This window comes from Chlamydomonas reinhardtii, chromosome 1 (genome assembly GCF_000002595.2).
Source record: "Chlamydomonas reinhardtii strain CC-503 cw92 mt+ chromosome 1, whole genome shotgun sequence".
In the NCBI taxonomy this organism is placed as follows: Eukaryota; Viridiplantae; Chlorophyta; class Chlorophyceae; order Chlamydomonadales; family Chlamydomonadaceae; genus Chlamydomonas; species Chlamydomonas reinhardtii.
In genome coordinates, this window is record NC_057004.1 from 7,700,628 (window position 1) to 7,716,470 (window position 15,843).

The window sequence follows — 15,843 nt, forward strand, 5'->3', positions numbered from 1 at the left end:
AACACATTGTGGTTTGCGTTGATTGCATTGGTTACAAGACGGACCTGCTGACGCAGTTCACGAGCCAGTGCCGTGGAGCCAGTGACGTGGAATACGATCACCCTGCTCTGGATCCCGGAGGTGATGTGCCGCCGCATCAACGGACGAATTGGTCCCTCAAGCCCGCCGCCTTCAGGCAACTTGGCGCGCCAGCACACACGAGCCAATCCAGCAAATCCTTTTGCCACGCATTGTATAACACCGCTGCACTGGAACCGACTCTCACTTCTCACACCGGCGGTGCCGCGGGCCACCAAGGAAGCATCACTTACCCAGCATCGTCACGCAGCCAGCCAGCAGGCAATCACGGCACACACCGCCCTGACGACCTCCCTTGTCGTCCACTACATCACGACGTCCGTGCAACCGCACCACTTGCAGCCCTCATCAGCCCCTCCACACGGCTGCATGCCCCCGCCGAGTGAGGCGTCGGCACTCCTCCTCTGCAGCCGCACCATTCAGCACACCGCACCGCCGCACCACACGTGCCGCCGGCCCGCCGCGTGTCCAAGCCGCCGGCTGGCTGCCTAGGCAAGTCACCGCGTGTCGAAAACACCACCATCACCAACAAAACGCGCCCTTCCAACCTAAACAAGACTGCGCCGCGCCGACCCCCCATTCTTCTGTCCTTACGTGCTTCTTCTAAGTCCACATGCACTCTGAAGTCAACATCTCGTTCATTCCAAACCGTACATTCACACCCCCGCTTGAGGCAGCGCATGACTCCTTTGCCACACACTCGGCCCACGGCTGCTGGTTCGCTGCTGCAATGCACCCCCCTACCCCCCCATTTAACGCTGCACTGCAGGCGCGCACCCTACGACGCCATGAACCTGCCGCCGCATAAGTCTACTCCTCGTCCTCCTCCTCCTCCAGTCCCCGCCATGCAGCGCCGCCCGCCGTGAAACCGCCGCGCTGCCCCACCGCGGCGCCTCCGCCTCCACCACCCCCCACCCCACCGAAATGGTGGCGGTGCGGGAACGGCCCCGCCTCAGTCGCCTCGTCGTCGCCCTCATCCCCCGCGCCGCCGCCGCCGCCGCCGCCGCGTCCCCCAAACAGCCCAGCAAACATCCCCGGCGCGCCTCCGCCTGCAGCTCCGCCTCCGCCTCCTCCTCCGCTGCTGCCCTTGACGCCTCCACGCCCGCCCGCCGCGGCGCGCGCCGAGGACACCAGGCGGAACACCGCGAAGCCCAGCGGCACGCCGGTGACGATGAGCGCGATGAGGGTGGCGGCTGTGAGCACGGTGAGCAGCACGCAGCAGATGACGATGGAGCCCGTGACCAGGATGGCCAGCAGGCCTGAGGGCGGGAGGGCGGGAGGGCGGGCGGGGATGGGGAGCACAAGTAGGGGGAAGGGGCGGGTGGGACATGTTGGCGTTTGGTTGGGCGTGTGAGCGGTGCACGTATGGCGACGCCATCGTACGCCACGTGTCGTTGCGGTCAGCCTTCATAGCTGGCACTGCCGAACACAACGGGGAGCAGCTCCATCTCCAGCCGCGCGAACAACATCGCCCACACACAAACCCTCTCCAACCCCCGCCCCGCCCCAATCACCGCGCCTCAGTGCCGCGCCCCCTGCCGTCTCTCTACACTCGTCGCCCATCGCGCATGCCCGCCCCTGCTCTCCCTCCCCTCCCTCCCCGCCCCGCCTCGCCCCCTCACCTCCCGCCGCCAGCATGCTGATGTAGCCCGCCGTCACCACGAACGTGAACGCCAGCGCCGCCGTGCGCAGCTTGCCCGGGCTGAGCTCCCAGATGTTCATGCCGCCGCCGCCCAGCAGCGCGCCCACGGCGCCGGCCGGCAGGAGCGACCCACCGCCGCCGCCGCCGTGCCGCGGCATGAGCGCCTCAGTCCAGTCGCCTACCAAGCCGCCAATAAAGCCGCTGCCGCCGCCGCCGGCTCCGCCGCGGCTGCCGCGGTGCGGCACAAGGCCGCCGCCGGCGTGGGTCAGGTATTGTGCGAGTTGCGAGCCGCCGTGGTGGCCGTGGCCGTGGCTGGGCCCCGCAGCGCCGCGGTGCGGCCCCGCGCCTCCGGCAGGGGCCCCGCTGTGGTGGTGGCGATAGACGTCCAGCATTCCGAGCAGGCCGCCTCGGAGGACCGCCGTCTTAAGCGAGCTGCGCTGTTGCAACTAAACTAAAGCAGCACGCGCGGAGCTTCGGCGGAATGGCGGTCGCGGCAGCAGCAGAAAGAGAGCTGGCGAAAAGCAGGGCCTACGTGGCACTCTCGCACGCTCTTCCTTGCGCTGTGACCCGCTTGCTGCCCGCTGCTGCGCTGTGCTGTGGTGCAGCAGCTGCAAGACTCAGGGCCACACGCTGAGCCGCAAACACGCCTACGCGGGGCCAAACGGCCCTTGAGGTTTTGGCGGCAAGATCCGCGTTAAACGAAGCGCCGCTCGCAAGGCGTGTTGCTATTAGAGCAGGCAAAAGACGCCGTTTACTTGTAGCACTGCAGCTGTGTGTGTTGCTGCGGGTTGCTTACCGGCGAAACGGCCCGACTCGCGGTCATGAGCTCTCGATCGCCGCCGAGACGATTTTGCACACCCGGACTTGGTGCACCTGCTGCTGAACCTCATGCTGCTGCAAACTGCTGCTCATTTCATCCAGGCTGCTTCTGGCCTCCGCTTATGAATTGCTCGCTGGCTGGCTGCTGCCGGGCCCCCCGTGCTCCGACAGTGCACTCCCTACCTGCCAGGTCCAGCCGCCGCCCGCTCCGGCGCACAGCCACGAGGGCCCCGGCCGCGGCAGAAGGCCGACAAGGGTCGGGGGCAGAGCGAGGCAGGCGATTGCTGCCTGATGGGGTCGTCCATACAGCAGGGGCCACCACGGGGCAGGCCGCGCCCATCCCTGCGGATGCGGTGCCTGCCATTTTGACGGCATCCAACAGGCCCAGCGGACCCGCTCCCCAAGGTTACAACAGGGACCTGCTGACGCCTCCAGTACCAGCCGTGCACGGGAGCATGCGCCGACATCACTGGCTGGCTGCCAACTGCCTAGCGGCGGCAGCCCTCGAAGCCACCGCCGCAGTGCGACATCAGGCGCTGCTCCAAGCACGCCCAATCCTTGATGAGGCAGTTGTTGTATGCTGCAGCATGGACCAGAGGCGGTCGCCGGCCCGCTGATACCGGTTGTGGCCAGGGGGGGGGGGCCTGCCCTGCTTGTGGGCGACCAGACTTGGACGCCTTGCAGCAGGCACAATGCGCCGACGTTGGCGCGTCCGGGGGCTCTGCTGCTGCACTGCTGCATCGAAGCGCCGCTGCGCCGACTCACGCACGCCAGCCGCCGGTTGTACGGCCGCCCCCGAATGGCCGCCTACCCACCATCTGCTGTGGTGACCAGCCGCGCGGTCTGGCCATGCACCTGTAAGAACTAGCACGGCGCACTGGCGGCTGGTCCGGGTCGTCTGCGCCCTAAGGCTTTGCTGGGCTGCGCCGGCGCGAACACGCACCACGTCGACGACGCTGACGGTGTGGCCGTACATGGCCGTTGCGCCTGTGGAAGGTGCGGCGGCCCGCCCTCAACCGCGCCGCCCGAGCCCGCCGCCTCTGCCCGGCCCCCGTCCTGCCCACCCGCTGCCCCCCCCCCCCCGCCGTCCTGGCCCAGCAGCAGCGCCCTGGACACCACGGGGCGGCCGCGCGCTAGACAGCCACACCAGCAGCCGCAGCGCGCCGCACAGCTTGCCCGGGGGGGGGGGGGTCATCCCGGGCAATGAAGTCCTGCCTGCGGCAGGGAAGCGTGTCGGGCTGCGTGTACATGTGTGGGGACCAGCCACACAGCACAATGGTGGCATTCGGCCTCTGACCCCGCCCCGCCCCACCCCGGCCGACACCATCCCGCCGCGTCCCCGCCTTACCCTGCCCCCCAGTAGCAACAACCCTCCCACCGCGCCAGCTACCTCGCCCAACCCCAGCCCACCCCACCCCACCTGTACCCTTTAGGCAAGTAGGCCCCGCAGCCTCACTCCCGCCGTGCGTGTCAGCCCGCCCCGCCACGGCCCAGCGATTCCCCTTCCTTTCTCCGGGACCCTGTCAGCATGCCTACAGCCTAGCCAGCTCACCCCGTGCATTTTGATAAGACAAGATCCGGGACACTTCAGTGGCTCAGGACAGGGGGGAGGGCTGCAGCGCTGCAGCGCGCCTGGCTGGCGTCATCAGGATGTTCAGAGGCGTGCTGCTGCCTAGGTACGCCCTGGCAGGCTGTTACGCTGCTACGCTCGACATGCCTGCGCGTATCGGTGCTCCTTCGCTCAGGAATGCCGCCGCGCAGGTAGCGGAAACAGGCGGGCACGAGCCATATAACAGGCCTAGGGTCCGCCCCGGGTCCGCTCGAGCTTTCAGGGCCCCAGAACGCCGTTGCTCATTCCCCCACTATAGTCAACGGTCGAAGCCGAAGGGGCAGCTGCCAAGTTGTCAACGGAATGCCGAGTTCGAAAGAGCGTGCCGGTCAGCTAGCTTCGACAACCCTGCGTCCATGGCAAATTTTTTATTATCTTGCATGTGATCTTGTATATTGCATGTGTTTTGCAGGGGCATGGGGCAAAGACTGTTCAGACTGTTGCTCCATTCCATTTCTGGTACGCCGAATTCAATAAAGCAACACCTGCGGTTTGATACAAGTGCCAGGCATAATTGCCAAGATAGGTAGCTTTGAACACTCTTGACTCGGTGCCTGCGACTTGCGCCGACTTTTTTCCTAGCGCCTTGTGGCGACCCAGATACGATGAAGCTCTGTAAAGAGAGGATTATCGACGGTAGGTTGAGCAGGCTTTCTGTGGTCCAATATTTGTGCGAGGTCGCTCACGGAAATTCGGGCCGACTGTACCACTCGCAGCTCGCCGCGCTGCCCAGAGCTGCCCGGTTGCGCACGTGGTTTCTGGTCGTGTTGCTCAGCGCGTGGCGTTCGGGCGGACGGCAACGCAGCAGCAGCAGCGGGCAGCCCATGTGGCGGTGAGTGATTTTGGAATCGCGCTGCACGCGAGCTCGGCTAACCTCGCATCTGTGCGCAGGTTCGCGTTGCGGAGGCTTCCCCGGCGAAGCCGGTGAGTCGGGCCTGGATCAGGCATAATCGCGGTGGGGCGGGGGAAGGGACGGAGCGAGCGGATTACCCGCAGGCCACGCACAGGCCCGAGACCGTGTCTCCCGTAGCTACTTTCCCTCGCCCCGCCCATCGCTGACGGACTCACCACCTGCTAGGGTCAGTTGCAAGTGCCAGTGCTCCTAGAAGAGGACAAGGGGCTCACACCTGGCACGCACGTACATCGCCTGCCGCCTTCTCTCTCCTCGCTCCTCTCCTCCCCCTGTCCCGCGCCCCCTCCCTACCCCTCCCCCCCATACACACGCACGCCAAGCTAACAACCAGCAACCTCAGCTCCCAACCCTGCTGCTCGCCGCCCTGCCAGGCTGGCGACGTGTACCGTGTGGAGACGCGGCCCCTGGAGGAGGGCGTGGAGAAGCACATCATCTCCATCTTCGTGGCGGACGAGCCCGGACTCATCAACCGCGTGGCGGGAGTGTTCGCGCGGCGAGGTGGGCCCTAAGCTGGAGGCGAGGGAGGGTGTGTGCGGGCTGGGAGGAGAACAAGAGGGTTGGAGGCGGGCCGGGAGAAACGCGCAAAGTCATAATCGTTGGTATGGTTGGACAGGGACAGCTACTACGGGCATGGCTGGCTGCGATTGGGAAGACTAGGGTCGGGAAGTGCACTGGGAGGGAACGGGGCGCAAGCTGTGGCGGCTTTGAAGGGGCAGTGTTGTGCCATGTGGTGTGCTGCATGGTAGCAGGATGTGTAGGGGGGAGATATGGACAGGGAGGACAGAGTGCGGGTGGTTAGGAGGTGCCGGCGCGTGCGGCGGATGGCCGGCTGTCCGGGCATTCACAGTTGAACAGTTGCGTCTGGCAGGTGCTGGGGTGGGGGCGGGTTTGGGCCACACAGGGCCACATCAGGCGCGGTCGGCACGGGGCTCGAAGGAGGATCTGGGAAGTGGGAGGACTGGATTGACAGGGGCGATCCGAAAGGCATCTGGAGGCGGGGCGGGGGCAGCCGGCATAGGAAGCCCCAGTGAACATGTTTACGGACGTGGCCTGCATTGCCTGCCCTCAGGCGCCAACATCGAGTCTCTGGCTGTGGGCCTGACGGTGGACAAGGCGCTGTTCACGGTGGTGGTGGCGGGCAAGGCCAACGTGGTGGTGAGGGGGAGGGGAGGGGAGGGGCGCCGAGAGGGGAGGGGAGGGGAGGGGGCGCCAGGAGCGGGAGGTGGAGGTGGAGGGGGAGGACGCAGGTAACAAGGCAGGCAGGTTTGGGTTGGCAGGCGGTCAGGCGCAAAGGTGGGGCAGGGAAGGGCTGTCGGGCGCGCGGGCGTGCAAGCACCACCGGGGTGAGGCTCTAGGGGTGGGGTTACAGGTTTGCGGGTGCGTGCTCGGCTTGCGGCACTGGGCAACGAGCACGACCAGGCCTTACATGGACCACGTGGAGCTGATGCTGCGAGACGACATGCGGCTTGGGGCGCCCCCTGTCCTCGCCTTCCCCCGCTGCCCCCAGGCAAACCTGGTTAAGCAGCTGGGCAAGCTGGTCAAGGTGCGCTACGTGGAGGACATCACGAGCACTAACCGGATAGGTGAGGGGATGAGGAGGGAGGGGGATAGAGCCACAACAGAGCAGGAATGCGCCGGGGAGGGGGACCGGGCAAGAGGATTGCAGCAAAGGACGGAGAGCGGCGGTGTGTTTGACCGGGCCACAAGCTCTCTTCCAGCCTCCTGTCAACCTCCCAACCGCGGTGTCACATCTTTGCTCCGGTTTCCCACAGAGCGCGAAATGCTGCTGCTGAAGCTGCGTGTGCCGGCCGGCTCCACCCGGGCCGAGGTGCTGGAGCTGGCGGCTGTGTTCCGTGCGCGCGTGGTGGACGTGGGCGATGAGACCCTAAGCCTGTGCGTCACTGGTGACCCGGGCAAGGTGAGAGGGCGTGGTTTGTATGGACTGGGTAGTCAGTGCTAAGCCCAAGGAACAGGAAGGGCGCGGGGCAGTGCGGGGCAAGGCAGCAGGGAGATCCGGGGGGGGGGGGTGCGGCGAGGGTGTCAAAGCTGGGGGGGCCGTGAGAGGACCTCGCCGGGTACCGGCCTTCGTTGGGCGGACGGTAAAAGGCAGTAAGGGGCTCAAGCAAGGGGCTCAGGTACTTTGTGTGTTGACGAGGGTGGTGGAGGCATACACCTTGCGCGCCTCCAGTTAATGACCAGCAACACCAAGCGCATGGACAGTCTGCGCAGCATCAGCGGCGGTCGCAGCAGCGGCCAGACGATCAGCTGCCTCGTCTTTGCTTGTCGTACTTGCAAGCCCCCTTGTACTTCATCCCGCGTGCCACCTCCCCACCTCCCCGCCACCCGTCCCCCACTACCATACCCTCCCCGCCCAGCTGACCGCCATGATCAAGGTGATGTCGAAGTTCGGCATCGAGCAGCTGACCCGCACCGGCCGCATCTGCCTGCGCCGCGGCGAGGCGCTGCTGGAGCGGTCCGCGGGCATCCCGGAGCAGATTGCGGTGCCGCTGCCGGAGGCGGCCAAGGTCAAGGCGGCGTCGTCCAACGGCGCGTGAGTGGTACCCGCGTGAGGAATGCACCTGCACCCGGCAACGCAGCCGCAGCACGCGTTGGAGGCGCACACCGTCCGGACTCGTTCCTTTATCCCAACATTTCCTAATCTGTGTTCAGGCCCAAGGCCGCTGCTGCTGGCGAGGAGCGCGGCGCGGACGTGTACGTGGTGGACGACGCCGACCTCAAAGGTGTGTGCGGGGGTGCCAGGGGTGCGGAGGCAGTGGATGGGGTTGTGGGAGGAGGGGAGGGAGGGCGGAAACAGGAGACGGGGCGACAACGCGGGCAGGTGGTTGAGAGGTGCGTGTGCGCGTGTGGCTTTGCGGTCCTCGCATGTGTGACGTGGCGGCCTTCATGATCCAGGGGCGGATCTGGAGCGTTATAAACGTTTTCCAGTGCCACTTGGGGGGGCACAAGATAATGTCTCTCGTGCTTCTGACGAGCATCCCCTCAACCACTGTGCATACACACGTGCACGACAGGCGTGTGGGACGTTGACAACGTGCTGTCGCCCACCTACTCCGCCTCCGGCGCCGGCGCCCTGCCCGCCGACTTCAAGCCCTACACGCTGTCCATCGAGGTGCAGGACGTGCCGGGAGTGCTCAACCAGGTGGGGCAGGGCGGGGCGGGCCGGGCAGCCGTGTTTACTGTGTGTGCAGTGTACAGTGTAACTGGTCGATGGTGGGGGTGATGGCTGCGCGACGGGCTTTTGCAGGGGCATGGCGTCATCAACGCGGTTATGGTCATGGTGATAGCGCCATGGTCGTACAGCCCTCTGACTCCCCCTTGCACCCGCCCTACCTCGCCCGGCTACCCTGCGCCTCACCGCAGGTGACCATGGTGTTCTCGCGCCGCGGCTACAACGTGCAGTCTCTGGCGGTGGGCCCCTCGGAGCGCGAGGGCCTGTCGCGCATCGTCATGGTGGTGCCGGGCAAGGTGGGCTAGGGGCGCGGGGTTGGGGCTGGGGCTGGAGCTGGGGCTGGGGCTGGGGCCGGGGCCGAGGCCGGGGCTGGGGCCGGGGCTGAGGGCCAAGAATAAGGAGCTTCAGGAGTAGGGTTCAGAGGCCCTGCAGGTGCCATGGACAGTTATTCCGCTCCCACTACAACAAGTTTCTTCTCTTGCCATGACGGAGCCACCGCCACCACCTGCCCTTCCACCCGCTTTTCCGCCTCAGGTGTCCTCTCCCGACGGCTCCTCCGGCATCTCGCCCCTGCTCAAGCAGCTGTCCAAGCTGGTGTTCGTGCAGTCCATCGATGACCTCACCGACATCCCCTTCGTCAACCGCGAGCTCATGCTGGTCAAGGTGAGGACGAGGCGCCCATGAGTAGCAGGATAGGGAGTGTGAGTGGAGCGGCACAGGCAGTCGTGTGCAGCGAATGCGCGAATGCTCCAATGCTCCCGCGTCGTAATCCGTGCCCTTCTCCTCCACCCCCACCGCCCTTTCATTCCCCCTGTCGTCAGGTCCGCTGCTCCGCCAGCCAGCGCGGCGAGCTGTCCGACCTGGCCAACATCTTCCGCGGCAGTGTCCTGGACGTCAGCCCCAGCTGCATGACCATCGAGGTGGTGGGCAAGGAGGACAAGATGAAGGCGTTCACGGACCTGCTGGAGCCCTACGGTGAGGCGGCGGGGGAGGGGCTGGAGGCAAGGGAGGGGCTGGACGCCGGAACGGGGCTGGACGCCGGAATGTGGCTGGATGCCGGAATGGGGCGGAGATCTGTGCATCTTAGGCCCGTCACCAGTGAGGTCACTACTCCTGCAATGGGCTTAATGGGCGCATCCGCTAGCCCACCCGCTCCATGCCCTCTTTACCACTCGCACGCGCCTCACACAGGCATCCTGGAGATTGCTCGCACCGGCCGCGTGGCCATGCCCCGTGACAGCGGCGTCAACTCCGAGTTCCTGGAGCGCATGAGCATGGGCCGCGTGTGGTGATGACCAGAAGCGGCGGAGGAGCCAGGAAGAGGTCAGGAGCAGGAGCCAAGCAGGAGGAGGATGAGTAGAGTACGTGTGGCTGGGAGGAGGAGGCCACCGGTGCCCCAGCAGGGGCACGAGCGGGTGACGTGAGCAGGAGGAGGAGGCGGAATACGCACTTGACACGGCTTCAGGAGGCGCAGAGCGAGGAGGCGGAGGCTGAACTCGTGGCGCGTGGAGATGGTTTGGGCGAGGTTCTTGTGTGGAGCCGCGCGCGTTGGATGGACGACGGCGTCTTGTGGATGGTCAGATGGAACCGGCAAATGTCGTGGTGCCATGCAGTGGTTTTGCCGTATGGACTAGCAGTGTTTAAGCAGGGGCGGCGTCGGTCATGCAAGTGCGATACGGTATGCTGAATAGCACACTATCCATTGCCAGCAGGGCGAACGCATGTAGGATGGCCTGCTGCCTCCGTAGTTCATGCTGTTGCGTCACTCGGTTAGTACCGTGTGATCTAGGCTCGCGCGCGAGGTGTGGGGCCACGTGTGCATGAAGGATGTTTACAGCAGCCTTCAGGCGGCACAGATACTCCTGTGTGAGCTTAATTGGGAGCTTTGGGCAGGATGGCACATGGGCGGACCGAACGTGTGCACAGAGTGGAGCCATGTGAATCGCGGATGTTCCTAAATCCTAGAATGCACAAACAGTGCAGAGAGCCAGAGACCCTCGCACAATTGGTCCACGTCTACAGGAGTGAAACTGGAGAGGAGAAGGCAGGGGCCCGCGTCTCACCACAACGTTGCAGATGCTCATTCCGCACCGCCCTCACATCATGCCGCGCTGTTACTGGATGGATCCTGTCATGCACGCCTGTCACACTGCGCTTCGCAGCTATGCCACTTGCTTTGCTCCATCATGTAACTTGAGTCACCTAACTTGGCGCAAATGCAATGCGCACATATGGAAACCCAACGGTTGCAGCAAGCAGGTCCTGTCTTTTGTTCCCGACTTCCCGTCATGCATAACAACATGCAAATCACAGTCGCAGCATATGCTTACTTTGAATGTCCATGCACGCAGTCCCAAAATGAATGAACCACCGCTACATGCAATACGCAAGTCCCCTATCCACCTTCAATCATGCACGGCGCTGGCCACGCACGGCATGCAAACGCTGCTATAGCAACAAACAACAAACACGCAGCGAAGCCATGCCCCGCCCCTTGCCACAGCTGTGTGTGTGCGTGCCCGCTGCCTCACCATCTATCCCTCAGGCCCTCACTGCTCCGTCATCCACCGGTGCGCCAGGACCTGGTCTGGCGTGGGGCGGGCGGCGGGGTCCTCGGCCACCATCCATTCAATCAGCTCCTTGAGCGCCGGCGGCGTGCGGCGGGGCAGGTCGCGCTCCATACGCAGGTAGGCTGTGGTGCCGCCGCCCAGGCAGTGCAGCCCGGCGGCGTCCGCCAGCACCAGGCCGGCGCTGGCAATGTCGGCAGCCTTGGTGATGGGGTACTTGGGCGTGTCGCCCTGCAGCTGGCAGTACACCTCCCACGCGCAGAAGGCACGCGTGCCGCCAGGCGCGCTCCCGACGTGGCCGTTGCTGTCGAGCTTGGTTGCGAAATTGAAGTCGCACACGCGGAAGACCTTGCTGCCATCCGGCGCTGTATCAAACAGCAGGTTGGCGGGCTTCAGGTCGAAATGCACGTAGCCGCGGCTGTTCATGTGCTTGATGGTGTGCATCATGGCCAGCAGCATGCCCCGCATGTCGGCCTCGTCCGTCAGCGTGCTGCCCGGGTACGGCAGCAGCTCGTACTTGTCCTTGTTCTTGCCGGTGCGCCGGGGCCGGCTGCGTTCATATATGTCCTGGTACAGCCCGCTGCCCATTTTGGTCTGCAAAGGTGGAGCCGCGGAGGGAGGGAATGGGAAGAGGGGTTTGAGCAGGGCGAATGAGGACGATGGTCATGCACTGGGTTTCTAGTCAATAGGGTGCGTGCGTCCACGCGCGTTGCCACCACGCCCTCGTAATACTCACAGTTAGTGCGGCTTTGTCTATTACTTGACTGCTACTGCTTCCTGGGAATGATAAAAAAGGAGACCCCACACCGCACCCACCAGGAAATCTTCCACGGAGCCGCCATCGGCATAGCTCAGCAGCAGCTCCGCCGGCTCGCCCTCCGCAGTCGGCATCCGGAAGCCCAGGCACTGCACCGCGTACTGGCAGCCCTCGGCGGCAGCCAGTCCATCCAGCTCCCGCTGCAACGCGTCGCACAGCTCGTCCATGCTGCTGTTCGTGCGCTGCAGCAGGACCTTGCGCGCAGCCTCCAGGACAGTGCCGTCGGGCAGGGAGATGGCCACCAGTTCGACGTTGCCGAAGCCGCCCTTCCCCAGATCGCCCTTGAATTCAGCGCGCTTGAGGCCGTCCTTGGCGAGGTAGGCCTTGACCTTCTGTAATCATGAGCGAGGCGGGCAGTGTGAGTAGGGTGAGGTCGGCGCATCGGTGGGTTGGCATGGCAGCAAGCAGTTGGACGGGCCGGCTGCGTGGCAGTCGATCGACTCCCCCCCCCTCCCATACTAGCCCGCAGTATATTACCGCATGCGCGTGCCTCACCTCGCTGCTGCACACGCCGTCTGCGGGGGTGGAGGTAGAGGCACAGTCGTCGTTGCCAGCGGTGCTGTCCTGCTGCTGGGAGGCGGAGAGCTCCTCATCGCTGCTGAGGCTGGTGCGGTCAGAGTTGATGGCGGAGCCGCAGCTGCTCTTGGAGGAGTCGGAGCGGGCCAAGCTGGGCTCTTGCTCGGGGGCCGACGTCAGCTCACAAGAAGTTGTGGCCTTTACGGAGAGGGAAGTTGGAGGGAAAGGGAAAGCCGGTCATCAGCAGCAAGGAATGCGGGCAGCGCGGCACGGGGGGCTTGGCGCGCGGACGTTATCTATGTAGATGGATCCCTAGCCAGCACCCTCGAAGTAAGACTGCCCCGACTGCCTTGTTGCAAGCAGCCACTCCCACCTCGTGAGTCATAATGTCGAAGGGGCGTGCATGCTCATCAGCATTCGACACACTGGGCGCCGAGCCCTGTAGCTCGCTGGTGCCGCTGGAGGCCTCCGATGTGGATGCAGGGGAGCCAGTACTGACGCTCAGGTGAGTGTCAGCTGAGCCGGTGGCGCCGTCGCTGCCGATGTCAGGGCTGCTGGCGCTAGCGCTGGGGCTGGCGGTGGTGGTGGCGCCAGCGGGCGCACAAGCCTTGTTCAACTGCTCATCGAGCGATTTTGCCTGCTGAGGGCATAGCAACATACATGGGGAAAACGGGATTGAGGTGGGAAACCCGGGAAAAGAGAACAGGGGGTCCAAGGGGTGAGCGGAGGCCAGGGTGTGTGCCGTGTCGGCCGCGTCATCAGCTGTGGCAACTGCCAACAGCCAACTAAAGTCAACGCTCTCACTTCGAGCGAAGCCTGAAAGTGTCTTGCTGCGGTTGGGGCCTGGTCCACGCTGCTAGGTTGCGCAGCAATAATCCTGCGCGCCTACCTTCGTCGTGTCGCAATTTGATGCGGAAGCACTCTTGTTGCCGCCTTCCGTCTCGCAGGCCTTGTTCTTGCAGGATTTTGAGTCTGAAGGCCGGTATAGCTTACTGCGATACAAGTTGCGTAGCCAACCTTGTCGCCGAGCAAGTGCGAGCGTGATTGCAACGCCCGTGCCCGCGAGAGCAGCGATGCAAAGGGCCTTCTCAGCTGGGCCTTTCGTTCGATTTCTAACGCTCATTTTGATGACAGTGGCGAGAAGTATCAGAAACTCTGCGCAAAAAAAGAATGCGCAACCGTTGATGGCTGGGCAACGTGCTCTCAAGTGATAGGATATGTATGAGCGGTTGTGTATGCAGAAGAACATATGTGATATGTAGAGGCTAAGTGGTCACGTAGCGGGGCGGGGCTTTGTACGGTAAGGGTCCCAGTAGCGCGACTTCCGAGGGGGTACGGGCTCGCAACCGAGTCGCCCGCCCTTGACGGCCAGGTGGCGCGTACAAAACCCAAAAGCGAGCGCAGTATGCTTTACATGCGATTTGAGATGATGTAGACTGAGAGAACTGCTGTATGAGGCTGCCAAACCCCAAGTCGTGACTGCCGCGCAGAGGCCCGTGCACAGGTTCACACAGGTTCACAAAACAAGCGCCTGCCGACGGGATGCACGAACTAGCAAGGCAAACAGGGCGCACGGCTTCGCTGGATAATCCTTCGGCTTCGCTGGATAATCATTGGGCACTAGAGTTGCCGGCGTGGCGGCCTTGCAAAGGACATTGCGTTGCCAGGGGCACATTGGCAGTCCACATGAAAGACGGACCCGGTTAGGGGACCCGTCAATACAGGTCGGAGGGAACACGCTTGTCTATTAATCAGCGCAACTCTCCGCTACACGGGCTACCATTGGCAAGGTGCATGGAACCGCCTCACATTGAAATTGCCTGCACCCAGCCTGCTACCCAGCCTGCACCCGGCCTGACCTGCGCGAAAGCCCTTTACTACTGCCGTACCCTCGCTGCACACCAGGGCTTCGCACTAGCACTGCAGGCATGTCAGGCCAGTTCACTTGAGTCCGCTGTCCGTTGTGGCCCCTGCAGAGCGTCCAGCCACAGCCGCACGAGATGGCGCACGGGTCTGCGGTCCCTCCCCTCCCTCCCCTCCCTCCCCTCCCTCCCTCTCCTCCCTCCCCTTCTTCCCCTCCTCCTGCCCGGGCGCAGCTGGCGCCGCAGCAGGGGAGGAGGCGCAGGCCGCGCTGACGGCCCGCAAGCTGGCGGACTCCCAGGCTGCCAGTGCCGGAGCCGCCGCAGCGGCGGCCGATGAGGCGGAGGACGAGGCGGTAAGCCTGGCCGTCAACTAACGCCGCTGCACACACCGGCGAGGAGGCGAAAGCCTGCGCCGCCTGCGCCTGCATGCGCAGAGCGGCCACCAGGCCGACCAGTGCCACGGCCTTGGCGGCGGCGGCCGCCTCCTTCTTGGAGTCCGCGAGCGCCTCGCTTGCCGCAGCGGCGGCCGCGGCGCGGCCGGCGTAGCTGCTGCCGGGGCCGCCAAAGCCCACCAGCGCCGGCGCGGCGGCCACGGCCTCAGAAGCAGACGACGTAGCGGGAAGCAGACGCTGTGTACGTGGATTTGCAGGGGCACATGGTGGGGAATGGGGGGAGGGTGGGCAAGTCAAGGTTGTGAGATAAGCATGTACGAAACCCGTCTGCTGCTGATCGCTGCGAAAGCAGAGGTAGGATGGAGCTGCTTCGTATGACACTGAAGTGGGCCCCGTGTGACCCGGTAGCCAGCTAGCTGGGCAGCGCATGCAAGCAATCACACGCACGAGCGAGTAGCCGTAGCAAGTAAAGTAGCACAAGCACGTGCGCACCGGCATGCGGTACCCGTACGTGCGCACCATCACCAGTGGCACAGCAGCGCTACCGCATGCACACCTGCTGCTGCTGACCCTGCCGCTGCTGTTGGTTGGCCAGCAGCGCGCGCTTCACAGCGGCCTCGGACGCCTTGATGGGAGTGCGCCGCGGCGGCGCATACCTGTGTGGAGGCGTTAGTGAGCAGCTCCACGACCTCGGCGAAACGGTCGCCGTTGTAAAGGCCGCAAACACGAGGAGATTATCGATGTAGTCGACCGAGCCCACGGTCTGTACAACGGCGACCGATTCGCCGAAGTTGTGGAGCTGCTGACAAACGCATCCACACAGATGTGCGCCGCCGCGCACTCCATTAAGCTTCGGAGGCGGCGGTGATGCACTCCCACACGCACAGAACTAGTCTAAAGCCTACTGCGACGGCAGACGTTTTATTTCAATCTTTCCTCTCATATAGCTAGGCATGCACACACAATCACGCATCCCCACGCACCTGCTCGGCTCACATGGCCACCTGATTGGGCGCTAGCTCCTGTCGTGTGGGTGGGGGGCATGCGGCGGGGGGGGGGCGTGTGACTAAGCATATGGTGTGGCACGCACGCACCCCTTACGAACTAACACCAGGTCAGGCCGCGTCACTCACCATCCGTAATGCCGGCGGTGACGCCCCCATCACCAAGCACAGCCACCGCCGGTGGCCGTGAACGACCCCGGGTCCGTCCGCACCGTCATGCATGCGTGGGAGGCTGCGGCAGCCTCGGGCAAGGCTGTGAAGCTCGCCCGGTTCCGGCACAAGCAGACGCAGCTGCTTGCAGCCGTCAACAAGATTGACGGCCTGTATGCGCCGGGCCAGATTACGGCCATGGCACAGCTGCTCACCAGCGGCACAGCGGAGGTGACTGCGGCAGCGGACTCAGTGCGGCAGTCGCAACGGCTAGCTGCTGAGCT

General features: G+C 64.5%; 5 protein-coding genes across 6 annotated transcripts in view; 1 reads left to right on the forward strand and 4 right to left on the reverse strand.

Moving 5' to 3' along the window:
• Positions 1–19: 19 nt before the first annotated feature.
• On the reverse strand, positions 20–2,464 carry CHLRE_01g055444v5 (uncharacterized protein). The gene is made up of 2 exons (XM_043059045.1): positions 1,701–2,464; positions 20–1,337 (listed from the first exon to the last, which is right to left on the reverse strand). The coding sequence occupies exons 1-2, from the start codon at positions 2,110–2,112 to the stop codon at positions 889–891; spliced, it is 861 nt and encodes a 286-aa protein (XP_042928959.1). The 5' UTR covers positions 2,113–2,464; the 3' UTR covers positions 20–888.
• A 74-nt stretch (positions 2,465–2,538) lies between these two features.
• Positions 2,539–4,514, reverse strand: CHLRE_01g055448v5 (uncharacterized protein). Its single transcript, XM_043059046.1, has 3 exons — positions 4,092–4,514; positions 3,395–3,754; positions 2,539–3,152 (listed from the first exon to the last, which is right to left on the reverse strand). The coding sequence occupies exons 2-3, from the start codon at positions 3,513–3,515 to the stop codon at positions 3,028–3,030; spliced, it is 246 nt and encodes an 81-aa protein (XP_042928960.1). The 5' UTR covers positions 3,516–3,754; positions 4,092–4,514; the 3' UTR covers positions 2,539–3,027.
• A 148-nt stretch (positions 4,515–4,662) lies between these two features.
• CHLRE_01g055453v5 (uncharacterized protein) lies at positions 4,663–10,455 on the forward strand. Its single transcript, XM_043059047.1, has 14 exons — positions 4,663–4,784; positions 4,865–4,980; positions 5,040–5,072; positions 5,433–5,559; positions 6,131–6,216; positions 6,569–6,644; positions 6,834–6,979; positions 7,437–7,612; positions 7,732–7,802; positions 8,094–8,221; positions 8,443–8,547; positions 8,786–8,914; positions 9,073–9,226; positions 9,443–10,455. Exons 1-14 carry the CDS (start codon positions 4,754–4,756, stop codon positions 9,541–9,543), a joined length of 1,479 nt encoding a protein of 492 aa, XP_042928961.1. The 5' UTR covers positions 4,663–4,753; the 3' UTR covers positions 9,544–10,455.
• A 3-nt stretch (positions 10,456–10,458) lies between these two features.
• On the reverse strand, positions 10,459–13,374 carry CHLRE_01g055457v5 (uncharacterized protein). 2 transcript variants are annotated; one of them, XM_001700181.3, is made up of 5 exons: positions 13,041–13,374; positions 12,525–12,788; positions 12,131–12,349; positions 11,635–11,967; positions 10,459–11,412 (listed from the first exon to the last, which is right to left on the reverse strand). In XM_001700181.3, exons 1-5 carry the CDS (start codon positions 13,272–13,274, stop codon positions 10,801–10,803), a joined length of 1,662 nt encoding a protein of 553 aa, XP_001700233.2. In that variant the 5' UTR covers positions 13,275–13,374; the 3' UTR covers positions 10,459–10,800. The 2 variants fall into 2 exon arrangements, with proteins under 2 accessions (XP_001700233.2, XP_042928962.1); XM_043059048.1 differs by having other exon boundaries at positions 12,525–12,791.
• Positions 13,375–13,549: 175 nt separating this feature from the next.
• CHLRE_01g055461v5 (uncharacterized protein) overlaps positions 13,550–15,843 on the reverse strand; it is a 2,825-nt gene continuing 531 nt past the window's right edge. The window contains exons 3-7 of the mRNA XM_043059049.1: positions 15,775–15,836; positions 15,402–15,427; positions 14,962–15,061; positions 14,403–14,642; positions 13,550–14,121 (exon numbers count right to left, since the gene is read on the reverse strand). Of these exons, the coding sequence (XP_042928963.1) occupies positions 14,083–14,121; positions 14,403–14,642; positions 14,962–15,061; positions 15,402–15,427; positions 15,775–15,836 (467 nt within the window). The 3' untranslated portion in view covers positions 13,550–14,082. The remainder of the gene's footprint in view (positions 14,122–14,402; positions 14,643–14,961; positions 15,062–15,401; positions 15,428–15,774; positions 15,837–15,843) is intronic.

Excerpts from the sequence above, each read along its gene's own strand:
- CHLRE_01g055444v5 (XM_043059045.1), bottom strand. The coding sequence starts at position 2,112 with ATGCTGGACGTCTATCGCCACCACCACAGCGGGGCCCCTGCCGGAGGC. Across the intron at positions 1,338-1,700 it reads CAGCATGCTGGCGGCGGGAG|GCCTGCTGGCCATCCTGGTC; the intron begins GTGAGGGGGCGA and ends TCCCGCCCTCAG.
- CHLRE_01g055448v5 (XM_043059046.1), bottom strand. The coding sequence starts at position 3,515 with ATGTACGGCCACACCGTCAGCGTCGTCGACGTGGTGCGTGTTCGCGCC. Across the intron at positions 3,153-3,394 it reads CGCCGTGCTAGTTCTTACAG|CGGGCCGGCGACCGCCTCTG; the intron begins GTGCATGGCCAG and ends AACCGGTATCAG.
- CHLRE_01g055453v5 (XM_043059047.1), top strand. The coding sequence starts at position 4,754 with ATGAAGCTCTGTAAAGAGAGGATTATCGACG. Across the intron at positions 6,980-7,436 it reads TCACTGGTGACCCGGGCAAG|CTGACCGCCATGATCAAGGT; the intron begins GTGAGAGGGCGT and ends CTCCCCGCCCAG. Across the intron at positions 9,227-9,442 it reads GGACCTGCTGGAGCCCTACG|GCATCCTGGAGATTGCTCGC; the intron begins GTGAGGCGGCGG and ends CGCCTCACACAG.
- CHLRE_01g055457v5 (XM_043059048.1), bottom strand. The coding sequence starts at position 13,274 with ATGAGCGTTAGAAATCGAACGAAAGGCCCAGCTGAGAAGGCCCTTTGC. Across the intron at positions 12,792-13,040 it reads CAAATTGCGACACGACGAAG|CAGGCAAAATCGCTCGATGA; the intron begins GTAGGCGCGCAG and ends CTATGCCCTCAG. Across the intron at positions 11,968-12,130 it reads ACGGCGTGTGCAGCAGCGAG|AAGGTCAAGGCCTACCTCGC; the intron begins GTGAGGCACGCG and ends TCATGATTACAG.